Raw genomic sequence first — 16,846 nt, 5'->3', positions numbered from 1 at the left:
ACAGATTTGTATATCGTATTAATTTATGGGCTACATAACATTGGAAAAAAAGTGATGATTTGAGATAAACATCGCTGTGTAATAGACTACAAGCCCGCATATGTAAAAAATATGGGTCAAATGAACCACCAGGGGTCATATCTAGAACGAAAGAAGAGCAAAAAATAATAAGATTCATCACTATGCCGTCACTTGTAAGCTGTCCAACTGAGTGCAGATGAGAATTGAAAAGTACAGGTAGACTCGGTAAATTTTGGTCATATATTTTTGTACGGCATTCTTAACCATCGATAGATCCATTAAAAATAATAAGAAACCGCTCAGTGCCGTACAAAAATGTTGGTCCACCAAGTCGGAATTTTAATTTCATTTCCGAGAGTTACCGGGGGTAAATTTGGTCATTTGACCATGTACGGCATCTGTGTCATACTATTGCTATACTGCTTTTAATCCATTATTCCGCAACGCCGTACAAAAATCATGGGGACAAGGGGAAAAAATCGAGAGTTGCAATCCCCTCTCTTTCCCCACTCCAGGGGGTCATTTGACTAAGTACGGCTTCGGTTCCAAAACATTATCTAGCACTCAAAAGTACTATTAAAAGCAATGCCGTCAAAAAATAATTGTTCTTTTAAATGTATACCAATAATCATCTTAATTTCATCGAATTCTTGATATAAAGAGCTGTAAGGTCATTTGACCCTGTACGGGAACTTTTTTTTTAACATGATATTGTAAAATTCAATTGTTGTATAGTATTGCCGTTCAAAAGAAACCGTTCTAAAAAAAGTTATAGAGAAATGCAAAACCAGAAATTTTGTTTAAGTTTAAACATCGTAGATTAATGAAATATAATAGTTTTCTACACTTTATTCGTTGTTTTAAATAGTATTAACATAGATAAATTAGGAAAAAACGATGCCGTACATTTTTGTGCAGACCACATCTTTTAGGCTGATGAAAGCGACGAAAGCTACAATTTTAAGGGTGCTTTATGGCCATTTGATACGGCATTAACATATTTTTACCCAACTACGGCAAAGCAAAAGGAGGGTTATGGTTTTGACAGGTCTGTATGTATGTTCATCTATTCCCTCGTAACTTCTAAACTACTTATCAGAATTCGACAAATAACATATCATTAGAAGCATCTGAATTGTTCACTGGATAACCAGCGACCAGCTAGCTAAAGGCTATATGGGGTTTCACAAAATCTAATGTGGCGCCCTCTAGCGGACAAAACATACAGAGTAAAAAAATAAAGTTAAGATAAATATGCCGTGTTTGGTATCATTTGAAAGCGCTTTACTTGTACATTTTGAATATGTATATAATACTAGCATTTGCTTGTGACTTTACCTGTATTCATGGGCTGATTGCATATAATTCACATCTTTTCGTTCATAGCTTTTTTATTAGTTCATCAATTTAACGGAGTCCATTCCACTTGACTCCGACTTTCCAAGGTGATAATTAACCACCTCGAGCTTCTTAATATTAATGTATATTTATATTTTATCATCAAAATATAAAGCAAACATTTCGTTATATGGATTTTTTCTTTTTCAGATTTTTCCCCTTTGAACCAACGAAAATGTACGGCACATGAAAAAATATTATCTATGCATAAAATACTTTAAAAATAAATTTATTTCGTGTTGTGTCAAATGACCCCCTGGAGTGGGGAAAGAGAGGGGATTACAACTCTCGATTTTTTCCCCTTGTCCCCATGATTTTTGTACGGCGTTGCGGAATAATGGATTAAAAGCAGTATAGCAATAGTATGACACAGATGCCGTACATGGTCAAATGACCAAATTTACCCCCGGTAACTCTCGGAAATGAAATTAAAATTCCGACTTGGTGGACCAACATTTTTGTACGGCACTGAGCGGTTTCTTATTATTTTTAATGGATCTATCGATGGTTAAGAATGCCGTACAAAAATATATGACCAAAATTTACCGAGTCTACCTGTACTTTTCAATTCTCATCTGCACTCAGTTGGACAGCTTACAAGTGACGGCATAGTGATGAATCTTATTATTTTTTGCTCTTCTTTCGTACTAGATATGTCCCGTGGTGGTTCATTTGACCCATATTTTTTTCATATGTGGGCTTGTAGTCTATAAACGTCAAACCAGTGAGAAAATATTTTCCTTATCTTTGAGCTATTTCCGAAGATGAGACGGAACGGAAATAATATAACATGTGAATAAAACAATCCGCCTCGCATTCGAAATTCTTTCCCCTTGTGTCGATTACAAGTAATAACACTGAGAGATAGGAAAAATATCGTATATTCGCTCTTCAAAGCTGTAGCGAAACATGAGATGCGGCTTTACGTAGTGCTCAATCGCTTGTGAAAGCGCATTTTTTATCAGACATGAGTCTGCTGTTTTAAACCAATATAACTTTCCGCCTTTATGTTTTACAAAACCCTTTTACAAAATGTTTTAAGATAAAACTTATTATTCACAGGGAACAACTTGTGGGACTATTACCTGAAGTTAAAAAATGTGCAGAAAAGTGGCTCGAAGAAAATGAAGAATTGAACAGAGTCGAGACCAAGTTACAAGAATGTCACATACAAATGGTCCTAATCAAAGAGATAGAGTCGTATGGCAGTAACCTCGCGAACCATCCTCTTTATACAATTTCTCAAAAATATACGTCGTACAAACAAGCTAAGAATGCGGTTGAAGATTCCATGAAGGCACTCGTGAAAATACTTAACGACTTTGACACTCAAATAGAGAATTATGCGACCACAAACGAAGTCTTGAATGGGCCACAGTTGATGGCGTGGGTACAAGAGTTTTCAGGAACTAACGAAGACGATAAACCGATATTTGAACACGTTAAAGATTTTTTGACAAACGCCGGACAAGGTACAATGTTGACTCAATGTGAGCAAGCAGAAGCTGAACTAAATCAATGTATGCAGCAGACTAGCGTCCTCATTCGCTCTTGTCTCGAACTGCTATCTCAATACGTCGCAGTCTCACAATATTACCCGCAAAGTCAAACGGAATACCATCGCATTGTAATGTTCCGTAAATACCTAGCTGCGGCATTAGAAAGCAAATCTCCAGAGGTATGTCGGGAAGTAGCCAATCAGGTGACCGCTTTGGTCAATGCAGACACTACCAGCGGTGATGCACAACAAATCATTGCATACAACTATCGCTTGCAGCAACTAACTGCTGAATCTAATGTTCATCTTAATAAATGCCTCGAAAGATTGCAGTTAGAGGGTGGAACTGAAGCGATTGTTATAGCCCAAGAGGCGTACAAAGAAGCCAAAGCTAACATCAGCAACTGGGTAAGAACCGAGGAAGGTGCAGCGGGCACTTTGGAAAGTGTAGTCATTGGAATGCTATGTAACTTAAATAGACGATACTTGATGCTCGAGAATGGGGCTCAAAGCGCGGGCGATTGTCTCGTAGACTTAACATCGAGAGAAGGTGAATGGTTCTTGGATGATATGAGTGCGTTATCCGTGCAGGCTGTAGAACTATTATCACTATTGCCTCTCCAATCAGCATCTGTAGAAGACGCATCAATGGCCGTGGCAGTCGATTGCGTTAGAAATGCCAATTTATTATTAGCTGATTTGGTGCAGCTGAATTACAATTTCAGCACCATAATTCTTCCTGAAGCTCTAAAGAAGATACATTCTGAAGACCCGTCGGCATCGCACATGATAAACGAACTGAATGCTGTGATAATGAATTCGCCAGTTCCTTTGAACGAGATATTGGCTCAACTGGAAGTACACTTTAGATACCTGCTTATGGATATGGAGGTAAGTTGAAATAAATTATTGTAAAAGCGTTTAATTTCCATTTCGGTAGTTTAAAGTTCGAATGCTCTAATCAAAAGTAAATTTTCTAAGTTAGGAAACCTTGAGTACTATCAAATTATATATTGGTATCTCTCAAATGACAGTTTAGATACATTATTATTACATACTAGCAGTTCGCCCCGGTGGTACATATTTACGTTTTCTCTACGTAAGAACCATCCTCGTACTTCAAGGAATATAATAAAAAAAGAATTAACGAAATCGGTTCAGCCGTTCTCAAGTTATGCGCTTACCAACACATTTTGGGATTCATTTTTATATTATAGATAGATATATATAGAGTCACATAGATAGATATGTGTGATTCAAATGGTTAATTCTTTATAGAAGTAATAAATAAATGATAACACGTCATTTCTAAAACGAACAAAATCCCCAGTCCCCTGCAGCAGGCGCACAGCTACTAGCAGCGGAACTCCGCTTGCGTTACGAAGCCCTTCTCTCAGCTACCTCCGAGGAGGGCCAGTCCGGGGGGCGCATGCTACTCATGGGCTTTAACGGGCTCTTCGCGGCCGTGGAGCTGCGGAGCCGCGAGCTGGCCGACCATCTGAGTGCGCCTGTACCGCAGGCCTGGAGGAAGATCGATCATATCAATGATGCGTTGCATATGTCGGTAAGTGACTGTTATAATTTTAGGATTCGTTTTTTTATTTAATCTCCAAATTTGTTATGGGTAACTCTTTTTTCTCTTTCTTTGATTGAATAGTTTGATCGGTTTAAGACTTGGTGACTAGATTCTTTGACAGATAACTCTTTAAATTATGTTGAAGTGACAGACGAATAGAAAGGTAAACAAACGATCAGAGCAAAAATAAATTAATATGAATTACAACACGTTAGTCATAATAATAGCCAATACTTATTAAAATATAACCCGTAAGTGATATTATAGCAATGTGTATAATATTTTGTCGTACGTCGTACAGGCGGCGATGCAACGCAGCGCGTTACGCAGCGTTCTCGAAGACATGTTCCTAGTGCGGCGCGTGCAAACGGCCGCTGAGGTGTTCGCGCTGTGCGCGCAGCTCGCGGCCGCACACCGCGGCACCGCAGCGGGTGCGGTGGGCGCCGCAGCGGGTGCGGTGGGCGCGGCGGACGTGACGGCGCTGAGCAAGGGCGTGCGGCGCTTCACGGCGGAGTACGTGTCGCGCTGCGTGCTGGGCGTGCCGTCGCGCGCGCTGGCCTGCGTGCTGTGCCTGCTGCTGCGCCGCAACCGGCTCGACCTGCACGACGAGGTCGAGCAGAAGGAGATCGGTACGTGCAGCTCGTTATTGTGTTGCTATTTTCATGTAATGATTGATAAAATTCGTGTCTTTTGATTGCTTTCTTTTGCAACTAGAATTTACGCTTAAAATTGTAGTTGTAAAAGGGTGTTCAGTGGTCATCGCACCGAATAACATACTTGTTTTATAAAACAAAGAGATACAGTCAAACTTCGAAATATTTTTAGTTTTATTCTTATTAAATTTTAAAAATCAACGTGACTTCAAATCTCAAAAATACATTATTTTATTGTCCTACATAATATAAACATAAAACAACATTCCAGGCGCCTCCTGGAGCGTATCATTAGAATCCCTGTGCGACAAAGTGTGCCGCAGCGGTGGGGAGCGTGGCGCGGAACTAGCGGCTCGGCTCGTGTCTGCACGAGCCCGTGTGCACCGCGCGGCCAACGCATTGCGGGCGGTGGAGTGCGCGCGGGCTGCGGCACGGGCGAATAGATTGAGGGCGGCCGCGCATACGCATTTACATGCTGAGGTACGTGCTTGTTGGTGTGATTTATGTTGTATGTTTGTAGGGGGAGGTTTTGGGGTAAATTATAATACATGAGATTGAGATAAAGAGATATCTATTATTAATGACTCGGATAATAAAGTTAAAACAGTTTGGTCTATTATTAATGGTGAAATGGGTAAAAGCAAATCAAGTAATACCATAAAACTTGTACATAATGGCATGGTTATTGACAAAAATGCTGATGTTGCGCTTGCTTTTGAAGATTTCTTTAGTAGTGTCCCTGCTAGCATTACTAATAATTTAAACTCGTCTTCAGTACTTGCAGAGACCTTTTTGAGGGACCATGTTGCGGGGTGCAGTACATTATTTCAATTGCGTCACGTAACTGCTAATGATATTGTTACAGCATTTAAGACACTTAATTTAAAAAACACTTGTGATCTTTGGGGAATGTCCGTAAATTTAGTTAATAATATAATAGAAAATATTGCAAACAATTTAGCTTTCATATTTAATAAGTGTTGTGACTATGGTACATTTCCTAATTTACTAAAGCTTAGTAAAGTTATACCTCTATTTAAGAAAGGCGATCAAGAAGACTGTAACAACTATAGACCTATCTCGATTTTACCAACATTAAGTAAGGTATTCGAAAAGTTAATATTAAACCAATTGACTAGTCACTTTGCTTCTAATAATTTGCTGCACACCAAACAGTTTGGTTTCACAAAGGGGCGCTCAACCACAGATGCTGGAGTTGCACTACTAACACATATATATAAGGCATGGGAAAACTCAAAAAATGCTTTGGGGATATTTTGTGACCTCTCCAAGGCATTTGACTGCGTTGAACATTGTACATTATTGCGTAAACTTAATCACTATGGGATTAAAGGACAAGCTCAGAACCTCATAGCCTCATACCTGCATGATAGGATACAAACTGTAGTTGTTAATGGAGAACGTTCTAGCGGTGCGTCAATTAACATTGGTGTTCCACAAGGATCTATTTTAGGACCCTTCTTGTTCTTGGTATATATCAATGATCTACCTTATTATTTACAGGATAGGTGTGAAATAGTTCTGTTTGCAGATGATACCTCATTAATATTCAATGTGGATAGGCATGACCCAAATGTTGACGAAGTGAACAGTACTCTTTTACACATATCCGACTGGTTTACTGCTAATAATTTATTATTAAATGCCAAAAAAACAACTTGTGTTGAATTTTTACTACCTAACGTTAAAAAGTTGAGCAGAAATATTACCTTGAACGGGGAGGTATTACACCCTACAGAATCGACTGTATTTCTTGGGTTAACATTGGACGAGAAACTACAGTGGGGAGCCCATGTCAACACCGCTGCAGGTAAGCTCAGTTCAGCAGCATATGCAGTCCGAAAGGTAAGGCATCTCACCGATGAAGATACAGCTAGATTGGTTTATTTCAGCTACTTTCATAGTATTATGTCCTATGGAATTCTACTATGGGGCAGGGCAGCAGATATAGAAACTATATTTATCTTACAGAAAAGAGCCATTCGCTCTATATATAATTTACGTGCTCGGGACTCACTAAGAGATCTCTTTAAGAATACTGGTATCCTTACTGTACCATCACAGTATATATTTAATAATATTTTGCATGTACACAAAAATGCCGACGTACACACAAGAGTAGGAGATAGACACTGTTATGGCACAAGGAACAGAAATAGAATTGAAATGCCATTTTTCCGATTAGCTAAAGTTAAAAATTCATTTATGGGTCAAGGTATACGCTTGTACAATAGAATTCCTCATAATATTAAAGAGTTTGGTAGTGCTAAATTTAAAACTTATGTAAAAAATATATTAGTTCAGAGAGCCTATTATAGCATTAAGGAATATATGGAAGATGAAAATCCATGGAGGGTTGTCGCGTAAGAACCACAGGACAGTTCTTTGGCATATTATGATATATTATGTAGTTAGATTTAAGTTACAGATTATGTAATATTGACAATATGATTTTAAAAGAGCAACTATGGAGTTTCTTGCCGGTTCTTCTCCATAGATACTGCTTTCCGAATCGGTGGTAAATGTTAAAAATACTTATGTAATGACGATTCGAAAGTGCTACTAAAAGTAGTCTAATTGAATAAATAAATGTTTGAGTTTGAGTTTGAGTTTGAGTTTAATTCACTATAATGGAATGAGATGAAATGATCTAGGATGGAGCTCCGCCCGGTGCGGACTCCGACTGCGAACTATCTTATTGTGTGGTAAAATGGTTAATAGTTAATACATTATAATGAAAGGTGTAATATCGACGGATAGTATTCCGGGAACACGTATTGTCTGTACGATTAGGTACTTAATCGTACAATGTTACTATTCTAAATCCATTGATAAGAATTAAATAAATACATGATATTGTCAATAATACATTGCCATTTTTTTTTAATTTTACTTCTTTAAGTAATTATCTATCGAGATTAATATTTCGAAATAATGAGGTAAAATGTGGTTATTTTCCGAGTACTTTCTGACTGCATGAGCATTCTTCTATTAATTTTTTTAATTATTGTACCTCTTTGTCGCTCGTTCCGCGCTCTCGCTTGCACTTCAAGCCTTACATGGAACGCCTCAGAGCGAGGTAACGCCGCATGAGTCATGTTTTTTCGTGCGTGCAGCCGGCTCTCTCGAATTATAAGACGTTGTCACGTCAAAAATTCGATCACGAGGCGGAACTCGAACCCGCATCTGATTGCATGAGCATTCTTCCATTATTTTTTTTAATTATTTATTAATATTTTGAAAAATGAATATACATCGTTGACAGGTGTTGAAGAGTGGCGTGGAAGCCCACGCGGCGGTATCGCGGCGCGGGGCCGAGCTAGCGGCCGCCGGGGAACGCCTCGCCGCTGCACTTGCGCGTGCGCATGCCGCGCTGCAGAATGCGCACCAGAGGTACATTCTAATTCGAATTTTCTTTATTGAAGTGAAAACTTCTTTAGCGGCGTTGGGTATTAAATCTTAAACTCGCGTCAGGACACGTGACCTGATCGAAAAAGCGTAAGACGGATACCATTCCAAAATATCAAACATGCTCAACGTTAATAATCAAGTTTTCACTTCTGCCGGCACTCCCGGAGTGCAACCCGTCTTTTTTTACAAAATGTAGAATTACAAAGATTAGGCAGGTACAGATTATATAGTTTCTTATACATTCTGCTCGTAGTTGAACTTGCAAATATATTATAAATTACAATAAACAATACTAAATCCATTACGTATGTTATCACTAAATTATAGTAGAAAATAATTATAAATATAATATGTCCAAATATCATCATACATTCAATTCGTTTTAACCGACTTCAAAAAAAAGGAGGAGGTTTTCCTGACGTATAGAAATTTTCCGGACTTATGGAAATTTTCCTTTCTTATAGAAATAATCCCGACTTATGGATTTTTCCTGGCGTATAGAAATTTTCCTCACGTATAGAAATTTTGATTTTCCTTGTTTATAGAAATTTTCCAGCTTATAGAAATTTTCCCGACTTATGGAAAATTTCCTGTCTTATACAATTTTTCCTGACGGATAGAAATTTTCCTGGCTTATATAAATTTTCCTGACTTATCGTAATTTTCCCGACTTATGGATTTTCCTGGCGAAAAGAAATTTTCCTGTTTCATCGAAATTTTCCTGGCTTATAAACATTTTCCTGACTTATGCAAATTTTCCTTATCCATATAAATTTTCCTGACGTATAGGAATTTTCCTTGTTTATAGAAATTTTCCTGGCGTATAGAAATTTCCTTTCTTATGGAAATTTTCCAGCATATAGAAATTTTTCCTGACTTATCGTAATTTTCCCGACTTATGGATTTTTCCTAGCGTAAAGAAATTTTCCTGTCTTATCGAAATTTTCCTGGCGTATAGAAATTTTCCTGGCTTATAAACATTTTCCTGACTTATACAAATTTTCCTTATCCATATAAATTTTCCTGACGTATAGAAATTTTCCTTGTTTATAGAAATTTTCCTGGCGTATAGAAATTTTCCTTTCTTATGGAAATTTTCCAGCTTATAGTAATTTTCCCGACCAATTTTCATGCAAATTGGTTCAGTAGTTTAGAGTAACAGACAGACAGACAGAGTTACTTTCGCATTTATTATATTAGTATGGATTTATAATGTGGTGCTCATTTTTTTTGTATTAAATTATCCTGCTAACGCTATTGTATTTTCGTTGTTTTATTTCAAGTGGACACCCATACAATTTTGTCACGAGCCGCCTCTGCTACATACTATTTTTCGCAGTATTAATGTACCCATTTAAGACTATATAATGTGTGATGAATCCATACTAATATTATAAATGCGAAAGTAACTCTGTCTGTCTGTCTGTTATTCAATCACGCCTTAAATACTGAAGGAATTTGCATGAAACTTGGTATATAGAGATATTTTGATACCCGAGAAAGGACATAGGCTACTTTTTACTCCGAGACATAGGATAGGTTTTATTTCGGAAATCTCACGGGAACGGAAACTTTGCGGGTTTTTCTTTGACTGCGTGGGTGAAGCCGCGGGCGGAAAGCTAGTTAGATATATTTTTTTATCTACATTACTTACATATCTTTATCTACATTGATAGATCGTTTAAAATTATGAAGATAATTGGTGTGTATATTGAACGAAAATTATATTATGTATTCATATGGTTACAGTAAAAGATTTAAATTTGTTTTATGGGACAATGAAAAAGTTTTTTGTGGAATATAATATTTATAGAAGGAAAAGCATAGGAAAATGTGTGTCGTCGACGTCATATTATGTATTAAGAGTATTATTCAGTTGCATAGCGGACAGAATTTTACATCATTTAGTTGAACCAATTGATGTATAAAAAATGTATAAGAAAATAATTTAGGTAGTTAGTTAAGTGTATAAGTATACTAGTGGTCCGCCCCGGCTTCGCCCGTGGTACATGTTTACGTTTTCTCTACATAAGAACCATCCTCGTACTTCAAGGAATATAATAAAAAAAGAATTATCGAAATCGGTTCAGCCGTTCTCGAGTTATGCGCTTATCAACACATTTTGCGATTCATTTTTATATATAAGATTAGGCGAGGAGCGAAGCAACGAGCGAGTGAGTGAAGCGAGCGTTCAAATAGTAGATGTCTATTAGACATCTACTATTTGAACTATATATAGGTTTGTCTTTTAATATAAATTTAAAATTGTTTCTAATTTTACCTCTAATTTTTTTATTTATTTTATTTTATTTGTTTAAGAACATAATAGTAATATGTACATGATTTAATATAATCTAAACCTGTAATGGTGAATGTGTTGGTTGCAGGGTGAAGTGGGGCGCGGGCGCGAACCCGATGCTGCGCGGTGTGGTGTGCGCGCTGGAGGGCGCGTGGGGCGCGGCGCGGGGCCGCGCGGGGCGGCTGCGGGGCGCGGCCGCACAGCTCGCGGCGCACGCGCGCACCGTGGCCGCGCTAGCCGCGCCCGCCGCGCCGCGCGCCAACCGCGCCGCGAGGACTGTGCGCACCGCGCTCGCGCACTGGGAGAAGGTACGCTAACTACACGGACATACATACATGGTACACACGAGCGAAGTGACGCTAGGCTAATAAATTAAACTACAGATATACGTTTCTAAAACGATAAAACTTCAATTATCCGGCATCAACTATAAAAGTTACAATAATAGGAAATTTTATGTTTTTTAAGTAATCTCAGTATTTTATATTATTTTATTTTTTTTAGACTTAATTCTTTTTTAATATTAAGACGAACCTCAATCGCCGACACAGCCTGAAAATCAGCGTTGCTTTTGTGCAGCATTTTGCTGAGGCTGTCTCCGTTTGCCTAATTTTAAGATATTTTATAATGTGTTTGGCTGTGTTTTTTTTTGGCAATAAATTTCTTTTCTTTCTTTCTTTCTTTCTTTTCTTTATATATAAAACAAAGTATTTTACGTGTGAAATTAACAGTCCCCGCTGACGTTGTTCTTCCTTACTCGTATCACTTAGCGATATAAAAGATAGATGTCCAATTCTCTACACTATATGAATACGAAGAATCGGTCGAGCCGTTTCAGAGAAATTTAAACACAAACACCGCAACACAAAAATTTTATATTTTAAATTGTAAATCTAAATTAAACTGAATAAATTCTTTGAATATAAACTGTTTCAGGCGTGCACACTAGCACAGAAGTACTCTCTACAAGTGTCACCAGTGGAAGAGTCTTTACTTGAAATGTTACATCCGGACAGCGGCATCGATACACATTGGGTTAGTGTTAAAATTGTTTCATATAATATTTTTGTAATACTTGTTTTTTAGTAAGATTTCGCAATTGTTTCGTTTCTTTTTACTTAAAAAGATAAATAATATACATAAAAATATTTCAACAATTAGCATTGATCCTTCGAGTCGATGTAATAATGTATAAGAGATATAACAAAACGACAAAAATCTAGATGTTTTAAAATTTAAAATTGAAAAAAATCAAATTGAACATAATTTAAGCTCGTTAGAAATTTAAAAAAACTTAGAGAATGTTACCACGAGCGATTTCACTTTATAATCGTATGTATCCGATATCATATCAGCAATTATCAGCAGCGTTTAGCGCGCCCTTATATACAGTCCACTAAAGAAATACAAAATCCGTACAATATTCTCATGGCAGGTGGAGAGCGTATCAGCGCTAGTGAGCGAGATGTCATCAAGCGCCCGCAGCGCTGCCACCGCAGCGGGGGAACGTCGCTCAACAGCGGCTGCAGCGTTGCGCTCAGCGGCTGCAGCGCTGCGCAGCGCTGCCAGTGCTAGGCCCGCGCTGCTGCACGAGCTGCGCGCGCCGCTCGACAACAGCGCTGAGGTAGGCTGGAAACACTAATGTACCATTTATAGGCAACACATAAGTAGATTAATACAATAAAAGGTTGTCAAAAAAGATTTTAACGTTGGTCAAACTGTTTATATTTATTTTTTATAAATAGGTACAATAACAGATTGCAGAATGCAAATATTGCTCATTCGAAAACTATGCTTATACACGCCCTCGCAGAGTTTAATTGCAGATATTATTTGAGCGTGAATGTACTTATTTCGTAAACGTGGAATTCTATACGAAACAGAGACGATACTGTATCATACACGCTTCTAAATCTATTATCTCTACAATCTGACACATTATTTTAACCCGATCAAAAGATATGTTCAAACTTTTTATGCGTAATTTCACGTATAAAATTTATCCATTAATCACGGGAAGACCACATGATATAAGAAGCAGCCTTAAATGTTTCACCAATATGAGGAGATAAAAATACCATAAAACCACCACATTATTAATGGACGCCCCCTAACTGAAATATTTATTCCACTATTCCAGGGTGACAACGCAGCGAGCGAGTTTCTCGAACGTTGGCAAGCGGCCACCGATGCACTAGACACGATCAGCACCGAACCCGCGACCCACACGGACGTGTTGGCGGTCGCGCGTTGTGCCCAGGCACTCACCACCGAGCTGCCGGACCTCATGAATTTGTTGTTCGAGTGAGTATGCGAAAATTTATTAATAGATGGCTAGCTTTTCGCCTGCACAGTCAAACTCAAACTCAAACATTTATTTATTCAATTAGACTTCTTATAAAAGCACTTTTGAATCGTCATAACATTTTTTACATTTACCACCGATTCGGAAAGCATTATCTATGGAGAAGAACCGGCAAGAAACTCCATAGTTGCTCTTTTAAAATCATGTCAATATTACAATTTAGTCAAAATAAGATCCGCATAGTTCCCGTTCCTGTGGGATTTCCGGGTTAAAAATTAGCCTATGTCTTATTCTGAGTCTTCAGCTATCCACATACCAAATCTTATTGTAATCGGTTCAGTAGTATTGCATGAAAGAATCGCATCCATCGTCACAAACTTTCGCATTTATAATATTAGTAGGATTAAATAACATGTATTTTTTTCAGACTACCCAACAATCTATCGGAGGGCGGTAACAAGAAGCTGACCCGTCAGACCGCGCTCGGCGCTGTAGCGAGACCTTCTAACAGACACGGTAACTATAATTTATGTATTTTCAATAGTTTTTCAGGGGTTTTTGTTGTGGCCTTTGCTTTTTAATATTATGTATAGTTGGGTTGAAGAATGTAGATTTTTTAAATATGTTTGAAGTATTTTTTGACTGGATTTGGAAATAATGTTGAAATTTTAATATATTTTTTTATGAAATAGAAACCTAAGAAATAAAATAACGTGTTTAGTTTTGTAATTATTACGTTCAAAGAAAAGAAAACTATATTGCTTTCGTTTCTTGTTATATTACAGCTGTGTCCCGTGGTTTTTTCGTTATAGTACTCCGCTCCTGTTGGTCATAGTGTGATGATATAAAGCCCATAGCCTTTCTCGATAAATGGGCTATTTAAAACCGAAAGAATTTTTCAAATTGGACCAGTAGTTCCCGAGATTAGTGCGTTCAAACAAACAAATAAGCTTTATAATATTAGTATTATATTGTACTAGCTTCCGCCCACGACTTTGTACGTGCATCCTCGTTTTTCCCCGTTCCCGCAAGAATTTCGGGAAATCCTTTCTTAGCGGATGCCTACGTCCTAACATCTACCTGCATGCCAAATTTCAGCCCGATACGTCCAGTGGTTTGGGCTGTGCGTTGATAGATCACTATATCAGTCACCTTTGAGTTTTATATATATAGATTTCATGTAACTGTGTGTACAGGCGAGCGTCGCAGCTCAGTAGGCGCGGGAGTGTGGCGACGTGTGCGCTTGCGGCTGGAAGGACGCGACTTGCCCGCTGCAGCCGGGACAAACAACCAGCCGGCCCCTGCGCACAGTGTGCACGGGAACACACGCCGGGCTGCACCGCACGAACAGGTAGTTAAAGTTATAGCAAATGTAGATGTTGCAGATAGTTATTAATAATATTGCAGATAGTTAAGTCCTTTCTTGTGTAGGACTGTCTGCGTGTATTCAATATTATTGAGAAATTAAATAAGTGGAGGTAGTTCTCAAATAATAATTTTGGTAAAACGTCGAGATATATGTATACCATCATAGTCTCCTAGTGACCACGCTCGCTGTAAAATCTTCGAAACACTACGTTAAAAATAGAATTATGTGCATCACATCACAGATGTAGACGTAGAAATATTGCAAATCAAGACTTGCATGTTTAATATATTTTAATTGTTCTATTTAATGACACGTGTTGACATTGCAGGTGGAATACATAATATCGGAAGCGACGAGCGTCGAAAACCTGTGCATGATGTACGAAGGTTGGATGGCCTGGGTGTGAACGCGTCACGGCACGACCCGACGCGACAACACGCAACAACACGCGGCACCACGCGACACGACGCGGCACGACGCGCCCGAGCTGCGCCTGCGCCCCCCGGCCCGCGCGCTCTCGGGCCCCACGACGGGGACCCGCCCGACCCCGCGGACCCCACGGACCCCGCGGGGCTCCCAGCGACCCCATAGGGGCCGCGACACGACTCGGTTGTACGGCTTAGTGTACTCTGTAGGGCTCATTGAGCTCATTTTCTGTGGCCCGATATTTCATTGTTCATTCTACGCCCTGGCTCGATAGTGGTTCACAACGATCTAATTCAGCAAATTCTGTAAACATAGTCGCATTTATTTTATCCATTAGACTAAAAGTTGTTTTCCAGATAAGAGGGCGGTGAATGTCGACGTTAAAATTTCATTCTTTTACTTTTATTTAGGCTTAGATCTTTAGGAATATCGAACGTTCATCGACTATTCAGTGGCTTGTAACGAATCACATCTTTCGAAAATTATTATCCGGAATTGCATCTCTCTACAAATCTTTACATCAAATAAATACTTTTATTCCATCTTGAAATCAACAGATTTTATTTTACAATCATTTTAACTCAGAAAGTGAGCTCCCATATGCGATATATTTGCGCTCTTGTTGAATGTTACTTCATATCTTCTTAGTGTATAGTGTGGTTGTGACGGGAACCCGCATTTTGTCGTAAAAAATACCCTATACAATATATGCTTATTTTTTTTATATATCAATTCTCATAGGTACATAAATTTGGAAATTTAAATTATAACAATTGCTTTATAATCTTTTTGTATGTATCTTCTATCAAAATATATTTAATGTTCATCTAAATTATTCGAAATTGCAAATAGTATTCTCAACGGGTATTTGTTGCGACGACCGAGTTCCCAATGTATGTTTGTATCGCTTCATTACTATATTATATAATAAATGGTGTATGTCTAAATTGTGTTTTATTTATCTACCTCCTTGATAATCCTTGACTTATCACGAATAAATTAAAGGTCCGTGGTCAGCCTTAATAAGACTGTTGTAGACCAATACAAAATATTAAACTATATTTTGTACACGTAAAACAGTAAACAGAGGCATGGTCACATATTTCTAATAGTCAATAGGAAAATAAAATAAATAAATTGTTCAGGACAATTTACACACACGGTACGATCTGATCCTATACTAAGCTTTCGCTTGTGTTATGGAAACCAGATGGCTGATTAATATACATAAATTTAAATAAATACTTATATAGATAACACCCAGATCCAGAGCAAACATTCATTCATCACACAAATATTTGCCCCAAGTGGAACCCACGAAATTTCGAAAATCTGAACGTAATATGTGTCGAACCAGTAAAATACATTAAAATATGTATGAATTTCGCCATATCATAAGATAATTGACTGCTCAATTACATGACGTTAGCCAGTTATAAGGAATGAGCATCATTACATTTTGTAAACCTAGAAATCGTAAAATGTATTTTGTATAAACTCGATATTTAATTTTTTTTAACATTGCTGTAACTGCATTATTTAAACATGCTTTCTAAACTTGTTTGCCTCTAGTCAGTATGATAATAACTGTATCATCCTTATTTCAAAATTTACAGTTCCGTAACCTTTACAACGTCCCAAAAAGAGCGCTCTTTAAATTTAGTAAATCTACAGTTATCACTAAATTCTTAACTCAAAAACTACAAGACTGCGCAAAAAATATGTTACAGTTAGAAAGATGTAACTTCAGAGTACCTAACATATTAAGCTGTATATTTATTTCTAAGGAAAAATAGGACTCACTAGAAATTTATCTTTAGAACGAACCCAAGGTGTAAAAAACATCATTTTCAAGAATATTTTTTTGTT

At 37.8% G+C, this 16,846-nt stretch overlaps 1 protein-coding gene across 1 annotated transcript in view; it reads left to right on the top strand.

The window, feature by feature from the left end:
• The window catches only part of nonC (serine/threonine-protein kinase Smg1), a 105,918-nt gene extending 89,994 nt beyond the window's left edge, over positions 1-15,924 (top strand). Inside the window, exons 3-14 of the mRNA XM_089701922.1 lie at positions 2,482-3,808; positions 4,248-4,481; positions 4,795-5,122; positions 5,418-5,626; positions 8,433-8,560; positions 10,966-11,185; positions 11,814-11,912; positions 12,313-12,501; positions 13,018-13,181; positions 13,610-13,698; positions 14,379-14,533; positions 14,880-15,924. Of these exons, the coding sequence (XP_089558048.1) occupies positions 2,482-3,808; positions 4,248-4,481; positions 4,795-5,122; positions 5,418-5,626; positions 8,433-8,560; positions 10,966-11,185; positions 11,814-11,912; positions 12,313-12,501; positions 13,018-13,181; positions 13,610-13,698; positions 14,379-14,533; positions 14,880-14,957 (3,220 nt within the window). The 3' untranslated portion in view covers positions 14,958-15,924. The remainder of the gene's footprint in view (positions 1-2,481; positions 3,809-4,247; positions 4,482-4,794; positions 5,123-5,417; positions 5,627-8,432; positions 8,561-10,965; positions 11,186-11,813; positions 11,913-12,312; positions 12,502-13,017; positions 13,182-13,609; positions 13,699-14,378; positions 14,534-14,879) is intronic.
• The last annotated feature ends 922 nt before the right edge of the window (positions 15,925-16,846 follow it).

Source organism: Colias philodice, chromosome 12 (genome assembly GCF_061535455.1).
Source record: "Colias philodice isolate Cphi_HAF_F1 chromosome 12, ilColPhil1 Martin Lab GWU primary, whole genome shotgun sequence".
Taxonomy (NCBI): Eukaryota; Metazoa; Arthropoda; class Insecta; order Lepidoptera; family Pieridae; genus Colias; species Colias philodice.
This window is presented reverse-complemented; position numbering and strand designations above follow the sequence as displayed.